Below are 18166 nucleotides of genomic sequence, written 5' to 3'. Positions count from 1 at the left end.
TTTTACAAGTACATTAAGAGCAAAAGGATTGTAAGGGATAAAATTGGTCCTCTTGAAGATCAGAGTGGTCGGCTTTGTGCAGAACCAAAGGAAATGGGGGGAATCTTAAATAGGTTTTTTGTGTCTGTATTTACTAAGGAAGCTGGCATGAAATCTATGGAATTGAGAGAATCAAGTAGTGAGACCATGGAAACTGTACAGTTTGAAAAGGAGGAGGTGCTTGCTGTCTTGAGGAAAATTAAACTGGATAAATCCCCGGGACCTGACAGAGTGTTCCCTCGGACCTTGAAGGAGACTAGTGTTGAAATTGCGGGGGCCCTGGCAGAAACATTTAAAATGTCGCTGTCTACGGGTGAAGTGCCGGAGGATTGGAGAGTGGCTCATGTTGTTCCGTTGTTTAAAAAAGGATCGAAAAGTAATCCGGGAAATTATAGGCCAGTGAGTTTAACATCAGTAGTAGGTAAGTTATTGGAGGGAGTACTAAGAGACAGAATCTACAAGCATTTGGATAGACAGGGGCTTATTAGGGAGAGTCAACATGGCTTTGTGCATGGTAGGTCATGTTTGACCAATCTGTTGGAGTTTTTCGAGGAGGTTACCAGGAAAGTGGATGAAGGGAAGGCAGTGGATATTGTCTACATGGACTTCAGTAAGGCCTTTAACAAGGTCCCACATGGGAGGTTAGTTAGGAAAATTCAGTTGCTAGGTATACATGGAGAGGTGGTAAATTGGATTAGACATTGGCTCGATGGAAGAAGCCAGAGAGTGGAGGTAGAGAATTGCTTCTCTGAGTGGAGGCCTGTGACTAGTGGTGTGCCACAGGGATCAGTGCTGGGTCCATTGTTATTTGTCATCTATATCAATGATCTGGATGATAATGTGGTAAATTGGATCAGCAAGTTTGCTGATGATACAAAGATTAGAGGTGTAGTAGACAGTGAGGAAGGTTTTCAGAGCCTGCAGAGGGACTTGGACCAGCTGGAAAAATGGGCTGAAAAATGGCAGATGGAGTTTAATACTGACAAGTGTGAGATATTGCACATTGGAAGGACAAACCAACGTAGAACATAAAGGGTTAATGGTAAGGCACTGAGGAGTGCAGTGGAACAGAGGGATCTGGGAATACAGATACAAAATTCCCTAAAAGTGTCGTCACAAGTAGATAGGGTCGTAAAGAGAGCTTTTGGTACATTGGCCTTTATTAATCGAAGTATTGAGTATAAGAGCTGGAATGTTATGATGAGGTTGTATAAGGCATTGGTGAGGCCGAATCTGGAGTATTGTGTTCAGTTTTGGTCACCAAATTACAGGAAGGATATAAATAAGGTTGAAAGAGTGCAGAGAAGGTTTACAAGGATGTTGCCGGGACTTGAGAAACTCAGTTACAGAGAAAGGTTGAATAGGTTAGGACTTTATTCTTCTACGCGGGAATGAGGGGAGATTTGATAGAGGTATATAAAATTATGATGGGTATAGATAGAGTGAATGTAAGCAGGTTTTTTCCACTGAGGCAAGGGGAGAAAAAAACCAGAGGACATGGGTTAAGGGTGAGGGGGGAAAAGTTTAAAGGGAACATTAGGGGAGGCTTCTTCACACAGAGAGTGGTGGGAGTATGGAATGAGCTGCCAGACGAGGTGGTAAATGCGGGTTCTTTTTTAACATTTAAGAATAAATTGGACAGATACATGGATGGGAGGTGTATGGAGGGATATGGTCCGTGTGCAGGTCAGTGGGACTAGGCAGAAAATGGTTCGGCACAGCCAAGAAGGGCCAAAGGGCCTGTTTCTGTGCTGTAGTTTCTATGGTTCTATGGGTGACTTGATAAGAGTTTTATAAAATGATAGGAGGTGTTTTACTTTTCAACAGAAACATATGGGAGCTTCACCGAAGGGGAGCGTAGAACCCGAGGGCATCGGTTTGAGGGGGAGAAGATAGAAATGGGCAAGATTTCCTATGGCGGGGGGCTACTAAGCTGCAGACAGTTGTGAACTCAGTCAGCTCCATCATGGGTACTAGCCTCCGTAGTATCCAGGACACCTTCAAGGAGCGATACCTTATTAAGGACCCCCACCACCCAGGTCATGCCTTGTTCTCATTGTCACCATCAGGGAGGAGGTACAGAAGCCTGAAGACACACACTCAGCGATTCAGGAACAGCTTCTTCCCCTCTGCCATCTGATTCCTAAATGAACATTGAACCCATAAACACTACCTCACCACTTTTTTTTATTTCTGGTTTTTCTTTTGCATGACTTATTTTACCTGAGCTATTTAATCAATACATATATACTTACTGTAATTCAGTTCTTTATCTATATTTATTTATCATGTATTGCATTGTACTGCTGCCATACAGTTAATGAATTTCATGACATATATCAGTGATATTAAACCTGATTTTGTTTCTTCCCATTGCTGCCATCAGGAAGGAGGTACAGGAGCCTGAGGGCACACACTCAACCATTCAGGAACAGCTTCTTCCCCTTCTGCCATCCGATTTCAAAATGGATATTTAACTCATGAACACCACCTCACTACTTTTTTTTTCATTTGTTATTTTGTACTATTTAACTATTATATATATTTACTGTAATTCAGTTTTTTTTCTTTATTATCATGAATTTCACTCCACTGCTGCCACAAAGTCAATAAATTTCACGATATTTATCAGTGATATTAAACCTGACTCTGATTCTGATTCTGACAGACGGTGGTGGGTGTTAAGTAGTAGAACTTCTCCTGGACGGTCCCAAGGCCGGCCGCGAAAGGAGGACGGTTGGACACGGGGCTAGCAACCCCATGCTGTAAAAACCCAGAGCTAACAGACACTCCAAAGACCTCATCGCTGGGAGATGAGCTACCCTTGAGGACGACTTGAAAGACTGACCCAGGACAGATACTTTGCCAAGTCGCTGTCGGCGGCCTATACCCCATGATAGGTGACAGGCTTAAATAAGGAACTTAAGTGGTAGAGGCAAGTACAATTACAATGTTTGAAAGGCACTTTCCTATATAGATAGGAAAAGTTTAGAGCAGGAGTTCCCAACCCTTCTATATGCCACAGACTGTTAAGAGTAATTTTTGGGTTTAGGTTATTCACACGTAGCAAATGGCTTTGGCCACCAGTCTTCTGTTTATTGACAATTTTTAGATTGTCACAATGCATTTCCTAAAAGCTGGAAATTCCAGTCCATTTGTAACAATGCATTTCCTAAAAGCTGTGAATACCGGAATACCAGTCCAGATGTGGCTGGTGCCTGTGGGATGGATGTAAACCAGGAGGTGTGAGGTTTGCATGTAGTTTCAAAGACAGCATTATCTATACTGTGTAAATACAGATTGTCCTTCATGTTAAGCACGTAAAATATCAAATAATTGTATTGTGGATTCAGCTTGGAACAATGGATTCCTGGACACCAGTCCTGATGCTGCTGGCTCTGGTGGGATGGATGTAATCGGGAGGTGTGAAGTTTGTATGTAGCTTCAAAAGAAAGCATTGTCTATACTTTGTAAATATGGAATTGTCCTTTGTGTGTGTAGCATAAAAATATCGAGCCCCATGTTGGGCAGCAGACCTTTCCACTGAAAGGGTCTCCATATGCCTGCTGTACCTTATTTTATCAAATAAAGAAGTTGCTTTGTATCTACCAGTAACTCTCTTTCCGGTGATTTCATTCACGCAACAACACGGATCAATACTATTAAGCAAGGAGTCCGTGGACCACAGGTTTGGGAACCCCTGGTTTAGACAGAGGTGGGCCAAAAACACAAATGGAACGAGCTCAGCTGGGCACCTCGGGTGGGCACGGATGAGTTGGGCCGAAGGGCCCATTTCGTATAACTCCAAGCACAATTCAGGTCTCTCCCCCACCCACTCCCTGCAGTATTGAACAACCTGAAAGTAAACTCGGACAGAGTTGAGGGTAGGAGGTACGGGCAGGCAGGTGATGGGCAAACAGGTGCGCAATAAGCTTTACCGCCATCGAGCTGCACGAGTAGGCTGGTCAAAGACACAGCTTGAATTCTAGACTAGGAGCAGGTGCCTCTTGTCTGCCGTGCCCATGGGCACCAAGCTTCCACCCTTCACTTTACCACACCTAGTTCGTCGCCTTCTGTGCCTTTGCAATTCGGGCTGTCAATGCTATGGACACCTCTGCCCCAGGCAGAATGTTCTGGAAATCTATCCAAGTTAAAGATGAATGCTGCAGGTTCCAGGATAATGGTCTTGTTTCATATTTGTTTGAGACAGTCACATCACTGAGTCAGTGATTCTCACTGAGCCTGGAGCACATTTGGCACATTTATGTAGGTAGGGTGCCTAAGACTTTTGCACAGGACTGTATTTGGCAATGTGGAGCGACGAGCGAGTTTGCCAATCTGGCAGGATCAAAGGATGTTGGGAATGGCGAGGGTGGGGCACCACGGAGGGGTGTGGGACAGGAGGCAGAGGAGGAGTGCAAGGGGTGGGAGGTGGATCAGTTGCAGGCACAGTCAGCCCTGAGACGCCAGGCAACAACTGGTTTATTGATCATTACAGAATGTCTCTCTGGTGCTTCACACTCCTTCCTCTCTCCCTTCCCCTTTTCCCAGCCATGACTCCCCTCTCCCTGTCCCCTTCCCACTCTCAGTCCACAATAGAGACCCAGATCAGAATCAGGTTTATCATCACTCACATGTCATGAAATTTCCTTTTTTTTTGCAGCAGCAGTATAGTGCAAAATATAAAATTACTACAGTACTGTGCAAAAGTCAGTCTCCCTAGAGGAAGATAGATATGCAAGATGCAGGAGCAGAATTAGGCCATTCAGCCCATCAAGTCTGCTTTGCCATTCCATCATGGCCGATTTATTATCCCCCTCAGCCCCCTTCTCCCCGTAACCTTTGGTACCCTGACTAATCAAGAACCTATCATCCTCTGCTTTAAGTACACTCAATGACTTGGCCTCGACAGCCGTCTGTGGCAATGAATTCCACAGATTCACCACTCTCTGGCCAAAGAAATTCCTCCTTATCTCCATTCTAAAGGGACCTCCTTGTATTTTGCGACTGTGGTCTCTGGTCCAGGACACCCCCACGAGAGGAAACATCCTCTCCACGTTCACTCTATCTTTCAATATTGGATAGGTTGCAATGAGATTGTCCTCCCTCACCTCATTCTTCTAAACTACAGTGAGTATAGGCACAGAGCTCCTCATACATTAACTCTTTCATCCCTGTGAATCTCCTCTAAACTCTCTCCAATGTCAACACATCCTTTCTTAGCTAACAGGCCCAAAATTGCCCTTGTGGAGTCAAAGTCGAGTTTATTGTCAGATACACAGGTCCATTGGAAAACTTGGGAGCAGCACTACAGACACAAAGCACGTCGTGAGCAGCATTCACAATAAACACACAAAATTACACGCAGCTTCTCCAGAAAAGAGCGACATTGGAACTAAAAGAGTGATCATAGTGTTATTACACCGAGTTTAGTGATTAGAGTTGTGCCAGTTGATTCAAGAGCAATATTTCCCCTCCCCCTATCTTAACCGCACCTGTGTCCTGACAAGTTGCGTCTCCATCTGGTCTGGGAGCAGCCGAGCATCGGACCGGAAGCCCCTACAAAGGATTGTGAGAACGGCCGAGGGGATCATAGGGGTCTCCCTACTGTCCATCGGGGACATTTATCAGGAGCGCTACGTACACAGGACCCTCAGTATTATCAAGGATTCCACCCATCCATCCAGCATCCTCTTTGACTTTCTACCATCAGGCAGGAGACTCCGATGCATAAAGACAAGAACAGACAGGATGGGAAACAGTTTCTTCCCTCAGTCCATCAGGCTTCTGAACTCCCTGCCGCATCATATTCAAAGTGCTACCAGTTAATCTGTTCCGCACCTGACAATATTTAATATTAGCAACACACATCAAAGTTGCTGGTGAACGCAGCAGGCCAGGCAGCATCTGTAGGAAGAGGTGCAGTCGACGTTTCAGGCCGAGACCCGGACGATGTGTGTTGCTTGAATTTCCAGCATCTGCAGAATTCCTGTTGTTTGCGTTTAATATTTAATATTAATGCACTCTGTTCGTTATTTGTGTGTGATTCATCTGTAGATTTTATTCTTATCTTTGTAAGTTACGTATTTGTGTGTACTACTGTGCTTTACACCCCGGTTCAGAGAAAGGTCACCTTGTTTCTACATACGTTATACATGTATATAATCATATATAGATAAATGACAATAAAATTAAACTGATATGGTTTTAAACCAGGAGGTTTCTCTACCTCCTGCCCAATGGGAGTTGAAAGAAGATGGCGTGGCCCGGACAGTGGGGATATTTGATGGACGTTGCCTTCTTGGAGGTAATACATCTTGGTCACACCGGTAAAAGGTAACTCCTTCCCTGAAGGGCATTAGTGAGCTAGGTTGTATTTTTTTTCCCCCCAACATTCACTCGGTTTTTATCGGAACACACACACACAAGGCTGGAGGAAACTCAGCAGGTCGGAGAGGAATAAAGAGCCGACATTTCCGGTTGAGACCCTTCATCGGGACTGGAAAGGAAGGGGGAAGAAGACAGAAGCCAGCATTTTGTGTGTGTGTGTGTGTGTGTGTGTTACTCTAGAACTGGATTCTTCAGAATCGCTTGTATTTAATGTCTATTGTTAATTGTGCCGGTCAAAATTTCCAGCATCTGCAGAGTCTCGTTTGTTGTTAACGAGACCGGCTTTTATTTTAAATTTGGATGTTATGCTACAGCTGGCGTCTCTGCGAGCACTTGACCACGTCTGCAGCAACTCAGCTGCCGAGCTACGGCAGCAGTCAGCACTGCAAGCTGAGGCTCACAGGAAGGGAAATGATGTGCACTGCTCCCCTCGTCAGGAGAGAGACAAGGGAAGGAAATGGAGCACGTCACTCTGTTATTTAGGGCCTGAGGAAGCCGTTGCTTGGGGGGGGGGGGGGGGGGGGAAGATGTGCGTCACACCAAAATACACAAGCTGCTCTGAGCTCGCCAGGAAAGAGGACGGTGGCACAAGACGAATGGACGTCAAAGCAGAAGGCAGTGACGAACGCCGCACGTGCCAACCTGTGTCAGAGCCATGACTATTCACCGCACCCACAATGATGGGGTGGATAGTCACCTGTCCATTGGCACAGCCACAAAGGGTGATGATATTTTACGCTTTGTAGACACTTACACTAAAAGATCGACTTATTCCCCCACATTGTGCTGTAGGTTTTCTATGTTTCTATGTTATAAACATTTATGTGTATTAGGAACTTGCTGTGGTGGATACGCGCAACAAAAAAAATGACAGCGTTCGACAATTACACAGAATAACGAACTACGTAAAAATAAATTTAGAGATTAAACTACAGGTACAGAATAAAATGTGAATCAATAAATACCAGCATGTGTTTACAATGGAAGCAGCCTCCAGACCTGCACCACCAGGTTCAGGGACAGTTATCACCCCTCAATCATCAGGTCCCACACCACCAGGTTCAGGAACAGTTATCACCCCTCAGCCATCAGGTCCCACACCACCAGGTTCAGGGACAGTTATCACCCCTCAATCATCAGGTCCCACACCACCAGGTTCAGGAACAGTTATCACCCCTCAATCATCAGGTCCCACACCACCAGGTTCAGGAACAGTTATCACCCCTCAGCCATCAGGTCCCACACCACCAGGTTCAGGGACAGTTATCACCCCTCAATCATCAGGTCCCACACCACCAGGTTCAGGAACAGTTATCACCCCTCAGCCATCAGGTCCCATACCACCAGGTTCAGGAACAGTTATCACCCCTCAGCCTCCAGAACTGCACCACCAGGTTCAGGAACAGTTATCACCCCTCAGCCATCAGGTCCCCCATCACCAGGTTCAGGAACAGTTATCACCCCTCAATCATCAGGTCCCACACCACCAGGTTCAGGGACAGTTATCACCCCTCAACCATCAGGTCCCACACCACCAGGTTCAGGGACAGTTATCACCCCTCAACCATCAGGTCCCACACCACCAGGTTCAGGGACAGTTATCACCCCTCAACCATCAGGTCCCACACCACCAGGTTCAGGAACCGTTATTATCCCTCAACCATCAGGTCCCACACCACCAGGTTCAGGGACAGTTATCACCCCTCAAACATCAGGTCCCACACTACCAGGTTCAGGGACAGTTATCACCCCTCAACCATCAGGTCCCACACCACCAGGTTCAGGGACAGTTATCACCCCTCAACCATCAGGTCCCACACCACCGGGTTCAGGAACAGTTATCACCCCTCAACCATCAGGTCCCACACCACCAGGTTCAGGAACCGTTATTATCCCTCAACCATCAGGTCCCACACCACCAGGTTCAGGGACAGTTATCACCCCTCAACCATCAGGTCCCACACCACCAGGTTCAGCGACAGTTATCACACCTCAACCATCAGGTCCCACACCACCAGGTTCAGGGACAGTTATCACCCCTCAACCATCAGGTCCCATACCACCAGGTTCAGGAACAGTTATTATCCCTCAACCATCAGGTCCCACACCACCAGGTTCAGGGACAGTTATCACCCCTCAACCATCAGGTCCCACACCACCGGGTTCAGGAACAGTTATCACCCCTCAGCCTCCAGACCTGCACCACCAGGTTCAGGAACAGTTATCACCCCTCAGCCATCAGGTCCCACACCACCAGGTTCAGGGACAGTTATCACCCCTCAATCATCAGGTCCAACACCACCAAGTTCAGGAACAGTTATCACCCCTCGATCATCAGGTCCAACACCACCAAGTTCAGGAACAGTTATCACCCCTCAGCTATCAGGTCCCACACCACCAGGTTCAGGAACAGTTATCACCCCTCAGCCTCCAGACCTGCACCACCAGGTTCAGGAACAGTTATCACCCCTCAGCCATCAGGTCCCACACCACCAGGTTCAGGGACAGTTATCATCCCTCGATCATCAGGTCCAACACCACCAAGTTCAGGAACAGTTATCACCCCTCAATCATCAGGTCCAACACCACCAAGTTCAGGAACAGTTATCACCCCTCAATCATCAGGTCCAACACCACCAAGTTCAGGAACAGTTATCACCCCTCAGCCATCAGGTCCCACACCACTAGGTTCAGGAACAGTTATCACCCCTCAGCCATCAGGTCCCACACCACCAGGTTCAGGAACAGTTATCACCCCTCAACCATCAGGTCCCACACCACCAGGTTCAGGGACAGTTATCACCCCTCAGCCATCAGGTCCAACACCACCAGGTTCAGGAACAGTTATCGCCCCTCAGCCATCAGGTCCAACACCACCAGGTTCAGGAACAGTTATCACCCCTCAACCATCAGGTCCCACACCACCAGGTTCAGGAACAGTTATCACCCCTCAGCCTCCAGACCTGCACCACCAGGTTCAGGAACAGTTATCACCCCTCAGCCATCAGGTCCCACACCACCAGGTTCAGGGACAGTTATCATCCCTCAATCATCAGGTCCAACACCACCAAGTTCAGGAACAGTTATCACCCCTCAATCATCAGGTCCAACACCACCAAGTTCAGGAACAGTTATCACCCCTCAGCTATCAGGTCCCACACCACCAGGTTCAGGAACAGTTATCACCCCTCAATCATCAGGTCCAACACCATCAAGTTCAGGAACAATTATCACCCCTCAGCCATCAGGTCCCACACCACCAGGTTCAGGAACAGTTATCACCCCTCAGCCATCAGGTCCCACACCACCAGGTTCAGGAACAGTTATTACCCCTCAACCATCAGGTCCCACACCACCATGTTCAGGGACAGTTATCACCCCTCAACCATCAGGTCTCACACCACCAAGTTCAGTGACAGTTATCACCCCTCAGCCATCAGGTCCCACACCACCAGGTTCAGGAACAGTTATTACCCCTCAACCATCAGGTCCCACACCACCAGGTTCAGGGACAGTTATCACCCCTCAACCATCAGGTCCCCCACCACCAGGTTCAGGGACAGTTATCACCCCTCAACCAGCAGGTCCCACACCACCAGGTTCAGGAACAGTTATCACCCCTCAGTCATCAGGTCCAACACCACCAAGTTCAGGAACAGTTATCACCCCTCAGCCATCAGGTCCCACACCACCAGGTTCAGGAACAGTTATCACCCCTCAGCCATCAGGTCCCATACCACCAGGTTCAGGAACAGTTATCACCCCTCAACCATCAAGTCCAACACCACCAGGTTCAGGGACAGTTATCACCCCTCAACCATCAGGTCCAACACCACCAGGTTCAGGGACAGTTATCACCCCTCAACCATCAGGTCCCGCACCACCAGGTTCAGGGACAGTTATTACCCTCAACCATCAGGCTCCTGAAATGGGTAACTTCATTCCCCGCAACTCTGAACTGATTCCATAACCTACGGACTCACTTTTACAGACTCTATAAGTCATGTTCTCAACATTTATTTGTTATTTAATTATCTGTCTGTCTGTCTGTGTCTGTCTATTTTTTTGCACAGATCATTTGCACATTGGTTGGTTGTCAGTCTTTGTGGGCAGCTTTCACTCATTCTATTGTGTTTCTTTGCATTTACTGTGAACGCCCACAAGAAAATGAATCTCAGGGGAGTATACGTCCTTTGGTGATAACTTTACGTAGACCTTTTGACGGCTTTCTATGTTGATTCCAGTGCCTCCACCACTTTCCCAGGCAGTAGGTTTCAGATTGCACCCTGACACTGGGAAGGCTTCGTGAGGGTTGGTAAGTTGCGGGAATGCTACGTCGGGGTGTATGGGGGTGCCCAGGGAGTAGAAGCACCTGTGGTGAAGAGCAGTCTGCTCTAATCCGGGCAGCTCATTCCCCTCTGGTCCCCGCCGGACACTCAGCTCTCACCTGTGGCTCCAAGTAGCTGTCTGCCCGCGACAGCGGCCACTCTCCGGTGCACCCCTACAACAGGTGGCTGAACCAGGTGAGGGCAGCCGGTGAGGAGGGAACATGCCTGTGCTAGCCCCGATGGACTGGGCGAATGAGGTCTGCAGTGAGAGTCAACGGCCAGGAAGGCTGTAGTGCAAGGCTCCGTGGAGAGCAAAGGCACACAAGACGTCGCGGTCATCTACTGCGACCGAGGAAGACCCCGGTTTGTGACGCTGGCTCGTACCACTGGACCCGGACTTCTGCGGTCAAGGGAGTGGAACTGCCCCAGTGCAACAGTTTTTCCACTTTACAAAACCCTCCCGCACGGGTTTCCTGTCATCGGACACGAGGGGCAACAACCACCACGTTGAAGCCGGAAGCGTGGCAACACATCATTGGACTGTGCTGGTCACTGACGCAAACGGTGCGTTTCACCGCACGCTTCGATGTACGTGCGGCAAATAAAAGCAATCATTCCTCAGATCCCCTTTGAGCTCCTAATCCTCACCGTAAATCCGAAAGTTAGCAACGCATATAGCGAAGGTCATAGGCCGATACAGCACGGAAACAGGCCCTCCAGCCCATCTCATCCGTGCCGACCAAGGTGCCAACCCGAGCTAATCCCATTTGCCTGTGCTTGGCCCATATCCCTCAAACTTTTCAATCACCCAGGTCACGCCTTGTTCTCATTGCTACCATCAGGGAGGAGGTACAGGAGCCTGAACACACACACTCAACGATTCAGGAGCAGCTTCTTCTCCTTTGCAATCTGATTTCTGAATGGACATTGAACCCGTGAACACTACCTCACTACATTTTTATATCTATTTTTGCACTAATTTAACTATTTAATATTTATACTTACTGTAATTCACGTTTTTCTATTATTATGTACTGCTGCTGCAAGGGCGACAAATTTCACGACATATGCAAGAGATGTACAATGCCAGAGAGGGGTGAATCTGTGGAATTCATTGCCACAGGCAAATGTGGGGACCAAGTCTTTACGAATATTTAAGACAGAGGTTGATCGATTTTTGATTGGCCAGGGCATGAAGGGATTCGGGGAGAAGGCAGGAGATTGGAACTGAGAGGGAAAATGGATCAGGCATGATTAAACGGCGGAGCAGACTCATTGGGCCAAATGGCCTAATTCTGCTCCTATATCTTATGGTATTAAACCGGATTCTCATTGCAGATAACCACGTCTTTTAAAATGTTGTATTTGTACCTGCCCCACCACTTCCTCCTGCAGCTCACTACCCTCTGGGTGAAAAGACTTGCCCCTTTAAATGTTTCCCTTTAATTTATGTTCTCCGGTCTTAGATTTACCCATCCTGGGGAAAAGAGTATGACCATCCACCTTATCTACCCCTTTGATGTTTTTATAAACCTCTACAAGATCACCCCCTCGGCCTCCTACACTCCAGGGAAAACAGTCTGGCCAGCCTATCCAGCGTCTCCTTATCCCGGTAACTCAAACACTCCTATCCCTGTGAATCTGTCCTGCAGCTGTTCCAGTTCCCCTCTCGCTGCGCGACCAGAACTGCACGCGGTAATCCGAGCGCAGTCTTGCACAGCGGTGGCCACACCCTACGGAAATGCCGTCTCGCATGCGGGAGACCGTGCGTGGAACGTTCAACTTTATCGGTCAGGGCACCGTGTACTGGAGTTGGGACATCAATGTGCAACTGTACAAGTTGTGGGTGAGGCCGCAGTTGGAGCATTGTGCGATGTTCCTGTCACCCATGTGTTATTAAGCTGGAGAAGGTGTAGAAGAGATTCATAAAGTTGTTTCCAACATAGGAGTTGTAGTGCAGGGAAGTCAAAAATCAAAGGGCCGGCAACACCTCTACTTCCTCAGGAGTTTGTGGATAGGTTAGGTGAGTGGGCAAATTCATGGCAGATGCAATTTAATGTGGATAAATGTGAAGTTATCCACTTTGGTGGCAAAAATAGGAAAACAGATTATTATCTGAATGGTGGCCGATTAGGAAAAGGGGAGGTGCAACAAGACCTGGGTGTCATTGTACACCAGTCATTGAAAGTGGGCATACAGGTACAGCAGGCGGTGAAAAAGGCGAATGGTATGCTGGCATTTATAGCGAGAGGATTCGAGTACAGGAGCAGGGAGGTACTACTGCAGTTGTACAGGCCTTGGTGAGACCACACCTGGAGTATTGTGTGCAGTTTTGGTCCCCTAATCTGAGGAAAGACATCCTTGCCATAGAGGGAGTACAAAGAAGGTTCACCAGATTGATTCCTGGGATGGCAGGACTTTCATATGAAGAAAGACTGGATGAACTGGGCTTGTACTCGTTGGAATTTAGAAGATTGAGGGAGGATCTGATTGAAACGTATAAAATCCTAAAGGGATTGGACAGGCTAGATGCAGGAAGATTGTTCCCGATGTTGGGGAAGTCCAGAACAAGGGGTCACAGTTTGAGGATAAAGAGGAAGCCTTTTAGGACCGAGATTAGGAAAAACTTCTTCACTCAGAGAGTGGTGAATCTGTGGAATTCTCTGCCACAGGAAGCAGTTGAGGCCAGTACATTGGCTATATTTAAGAGGGAGTTAGATATGGCCCTTGTGGCTACGGGGATCAGGGGGTATGGAAGGAAGGCTGGGGCGGGGTTCTGAGTTGGATGATCAGCCATGATCATAATAAATGGCGGTGCAGGCTCGAAGGGTCGAATGGCCTACTCCTGCACCTATTTTCTATGTTTCTATGAGATCTGGCATGACATCTAAAACTTTGACAAACTCCTATAGATGTGTAGCAGAGTGTATCACAGCCTTGCTTGGAAACACCAAAGCCCTCGAACAGAAATTCCCACAAAAGGTAGTGGATTCAGCCCCAGTAAAGCCCTCCCAACCATTGAGCACATCGACGTGAAACGCTGTCGCAGGAAAGCAGCATCCATCATCAGAGATCCCCACCACCCAGGCCATGCTCTCTTCTCGCTGCTGCCATCAGGTAGAAGGTACAAGAGCCTCAGGACTCGCACCACCAGGTTCAGGAACATAACTACACTCACTTGCCCATCCATTGAGATGTTCCCACAACCGATGATCTCACTTTAAAGACTCATTATCTCATCTCATTATTTATTGCCATTTATTTATATTTGCAATTGCAGAGTTTGTTGTCTTCAGCACTCTAGTTGATCGTTCATTGATCCTGTTATACCTGCTAGCCAAAAGATTTACTGACTATGCCCACAGGAAAATGAATCGGAAGGAAAATGAATCTGAGGTTTGTATATGGTGACATGTAGGTACTTTGATAATAAAATTTACTTTGAACTTCGCACTTTAAGGTGAGAGGAGAAAGAGTTAAAACGAACTTGAGAGGCAAACTTTTACGCAGTTGGTGGTGGATATGTGAAACAAGCTGCCAGAGGACATGGTACAAATGGGTACGATTACAATACGCGAAACACATTTGGAGATGTACATGGATAGAAAAGGCTTAGAGGGGAATGGGCCAAATTAGTTTCAATTTGCTAATTAAATTTGCTGATGACACACCAGTTGGCCTAATCTCAAATAATAATGAGGTCACCTGCAGAGAAGAACTCATTAGCCTGACACAATGGTCTCAAGAAAACAACCTCTCCCTCAATATTGCAAAAACAAAGGAGCTGGTTGTGGATTACAGGAGGAATGGAGACTGGCTAATCCCTGTAGACATCAATGGATCTGGGGTTGAGAGGGTGAACAGCTTTAAATTCCTCAGCATAACATCACTGAGGACCTCACGTGGTCTATACATACCGGTTGAGTGGTGAAAAAGGCATAACAGCACCTCTTTCACCTCAGACGGCTGAAGAAGTTTGGTGTGGGCCCCCAGATCCCAAGAACTTTCTACAGGAGCACAATTGAGAGCATCCTGACTGGCTGCATCACTGCCTGGTATGGGAACTGTACTTCCCTCAATCGCAGGACTCTGCAGAGAGTGGTGCAGACAGCCCAGCGCATCTGTCGATGTGAACTTCCCACTATTCAGGACATTTACAAAGACAGGTGTGTAAAAAGGGCCCGAAGGATCATTAGGACCTGAGTCACCCCAACTACAAACTGTTCCAGCTGTTACCATCCAGGAAACGGTACCGCAGCATAAATAGGCTCCAGGACAGCTTCTTCCACCAGGCCACCAGACTGATGAATTCATGCTGACACAACTGTATTTCTATATTATACTGACTATCTTGTTGTGCATAATATTTATTATAAATTACTGTAAGTTGCACATTTAGACTGAGATGTAATGTAAAGATTTTTAACTCAAGTATATGAAGGATACCAGTAATAAAGTCAATTCAGTTCAATAATGAAACGTGCTCAGGTGCATTTGATGGCTCTGGGCCTGTACACGCTGGAATTCAGAAGAATGAGGGGGTATCTCATTGAAACCTATCAAGTATTGAAAGGCCTAGATTAAAGTGAATGTGGAGAGGATGGTTCCTATAGTGGGGGAGTCCAGGACCAGAGGGCACAACCTCAGAATAGATGGACGTCCATTTAGAACGGAGATGAGGAGGAATTTCTTTGGCCAGAGAGTGGTGAATCTGTGGAATTTGTTGCCGCGGGCAGCTGTGGAGGCAAAGTCATCGGGTATAGGTAAGAGGTTGATAGATTCTTGATTGGTTAGGGCGTGAAAGAACACGGGGAGAAGGCGAGAGATTGGGGCTGACAGGGAAAACGGATCAGCCATGATAAAATGGTGGAGCAGACTCAAAGGACCAAATGGTCTAATTTTGCTCCCAAATCGTATGGATACTTTGGTCTGCTTGAACAAGTTGGGCCAAAGGGTTTGCGTCCATGCCTGATAACTCTATGACTTCACCCTCTCCATTTAGGCAGCTCAGCCACGGAGAGAGATTCTTCACTATCTGCCCAATTTCAATCACCCCCACCCTCACACTCTTCCGATTCCTGCAGATACAAACCTGCCTCACCTTTCTCCAAAAGATGACCTGAAGAAACGGAGCAATAGATGAAACTGGACGGCAGGTGGGAGATACGTCTCTACCAGAGGAGGTGTGAGGCGCTCCTTCCCTTTGCTAGCCTTCAGGTCACCCTTGGGCAAGGTGTAGCACCTGTTTAGCCCCCAGATTAGGGTCATGTGAAACCATGGGAGCAGGCGATGGAGCCGGTGCAGGTCACAAGTCCTAGTTATGTGACCACTGACCCCAGGCAGACAGTCTCTGAGGGGTATTGATCATGATTAGGTGGGGTCATCAGTCTTGTAAAGGCAGTGTCCCAGAAGAACACAATAGCAAACTACTTCCAGTGGAAAAATTTGCCAAGAACAATCACCATAAGACCATAAGACAGAGGAGCATTATTAGGCCATCTGGCCCATCGAGTCTGCTCCACCACTCAATCATGGCTGATCAGTTTTTCCTAACTCCTCCTCAACCCCAGTTCCTGGCCTTCTCCCCGTAACCTTTGATGCCATGTCCAATCAAGAACCTACCAATCTCTGCCTTAAATACATCCAACAACCTGGCCTCCACCACTGCAGGTGGTAACAAATTCCACAAATTCACCACCCTCCGGCTAAAGAAATTTTTCCGCATCTCTGTTTTGAAAGGGCGCCCCTCTATCCTGAGGCTGTGCCGTCTTGTCCTAGACTCCCCCACCATGGGAAACATCTTTTCCACATCTACTCTGTCTAGGCCTTTCAACATTCGAAAGGTTTCAATGAGATCCCCTGCCCCCAATCCTTCTAAATTCCAGTGAGTACAGACCCAGAGCTATCAAACGTTCCCCATATGATAACCCTTTCATTCCTGTGAAACTCCTCTGAACCCTCTCCAATGCCAGCACATCTTTTCTAAGATGAGGGGCCCAAAACTGTTCACAATACTCAAGGTGAGGCCTCACCAGTGTCTTACACAGCCTCGGCATCACATCCTTGCTCTTGTATTCTACACCTCTTGAAATTAATGCTAACATGGCATTTCCCTTCCTCACCACTGACTCAACCTGCAAGTCAGGGAAAGACCACGATCGCCCAAGTCACACGACAAGGCACATATCAAACCAACGATGGATTAAATGCGTTCGACAGCTCGAGGAGTGACTAATTTTCCTCCTATTCCGAAACTCAGGGCTACAGCCCATCAGGAAGGCTCATGAAGGCACCCTTCACCCCCCTCTCAGAACGTTACCTGAGTATCCATCGAGCCAGAGCTGATAGACGTCCTTGTCGATCAGAGTGGTGTTGCCGACAAACACATCCAGTTCCCCTGCCATGGTGCCGAGCCTGCGCCTCTCACTGAGACTGACAGCCTGGCGCACCCCGAGGCTCCTCTCTGCCCCTCAAGAGTCACCCGTGAGTGAAGCACTTAGGAGGGTCACCCCCTCACCTCCTCTATCATCAACACAGGTGCATACCCCTTCCCTCCGGGTAACTACCCCACAACCCTGTTCAAATGCCCTCTATCACCCTTGTTCTTAGAGTAACTACCCCCAGATCTCCCTAATATATCAATTACCACTGCTATCAGGGTAATTGCTGCTGTTTTTACTGTAATTAACCACTACGACTAAGGTAATCACTTCAGTTACCAACCTTGGTCCTAATATGCCTTATTAACCCCCACACTGCGCTAGTTAACCCTCTTGTAGGGGAATTACTCCCAATATGGCAAATAATCCTTGTTATATGAACAATTACCCCAACTTCCTGTGGTTACTACCCTTGTTAGTAGTAATAACTAACCCTCTCTCCTCTAATAACTCCTGGTACTGGGAAAATTACCCCTTTGCTCTGATAATTATCCCTGCCACTTTGAATCCCATAGTCCTACAGTTTGATAAATTACTTTTGCCCTGCTGCCATAGTAATTACCCCGTTGCTATACTATTTCAATAATTATCCCTGTGCTCTGGCCAGCGTTAATTATCCCTTCTCACCTGTGCTAGAGTAATTAGCTCTATAGATGTGTCACACAAGGCAATTAAACCCCTCCCGCCCTGTAAGATGATAGTTACCCCAACTAATGACACCCGGTACAGAGATACCACCCCTTTACCCCCGCTCCCGTTGCTATGGTAACTTTCCCCGACCCGATCCAAATGCCCCTACAAACCCGGGCGAGGCGTCGCCCAAACACTGCCGGGTCAGCGCTCCCCGCCAATCAGACGCCGACCCTGTTCGGCGGGCGCCAAGTGGACGTGGAAGGCGACCAATAGCGAGCGGCTTCTGCGGCGCGTCACGGGAGAACCGCTCGGAGAGGGCGGAGAGAGAGAGAGAGA

At 47.7% G+C, this 18166-nt stretch overlaps 1 protein-coding gene across 1 annotated transcript in view; it reads right to left on the bottom strand.

The window, feature by feature from the left end:
• fibpa (fibroblast growth factor (acidic) intracellular binding protein a) overlaps window positions 1-18009 on the bottom strand; it is a 90053-nt gene extending 72044 nt beyond the window's left edge. Inside the window, exon 1 of the mRNA XM_072245525.1 lies at window positions 17077-18009. Within this exon, the coding sequence (XP_072101626.1) occupies window positions 17077-17161 (85 nt within the window). The 5' untranslated portion in view covers window positions 17162-18009. The remainder of the gene's footprint in view (window positions 1-17076) is intronic.
• Between the last annotated feature and the right edge of the window lie 157 nt (window positions 18010-18166).

This window comes from Mobula birostris, chromosome 28, assembly GCF_030028105.1.
Source record: "Mobula birostris isolate sMobBir1 chromosome 28, sMobBir1.hap1, whole genome shotgun sequence".
NCBI lineage: Eukaryota > Metazoa > Chordata > Chondrichthyes > Myliobatiformes > Myliobatidae > Mobula > Mobula birostris.
Note: the sequence above shows the minus strand (reverse complement) of the source record. Positions and strands in the feature narration are given on the sequence as shown.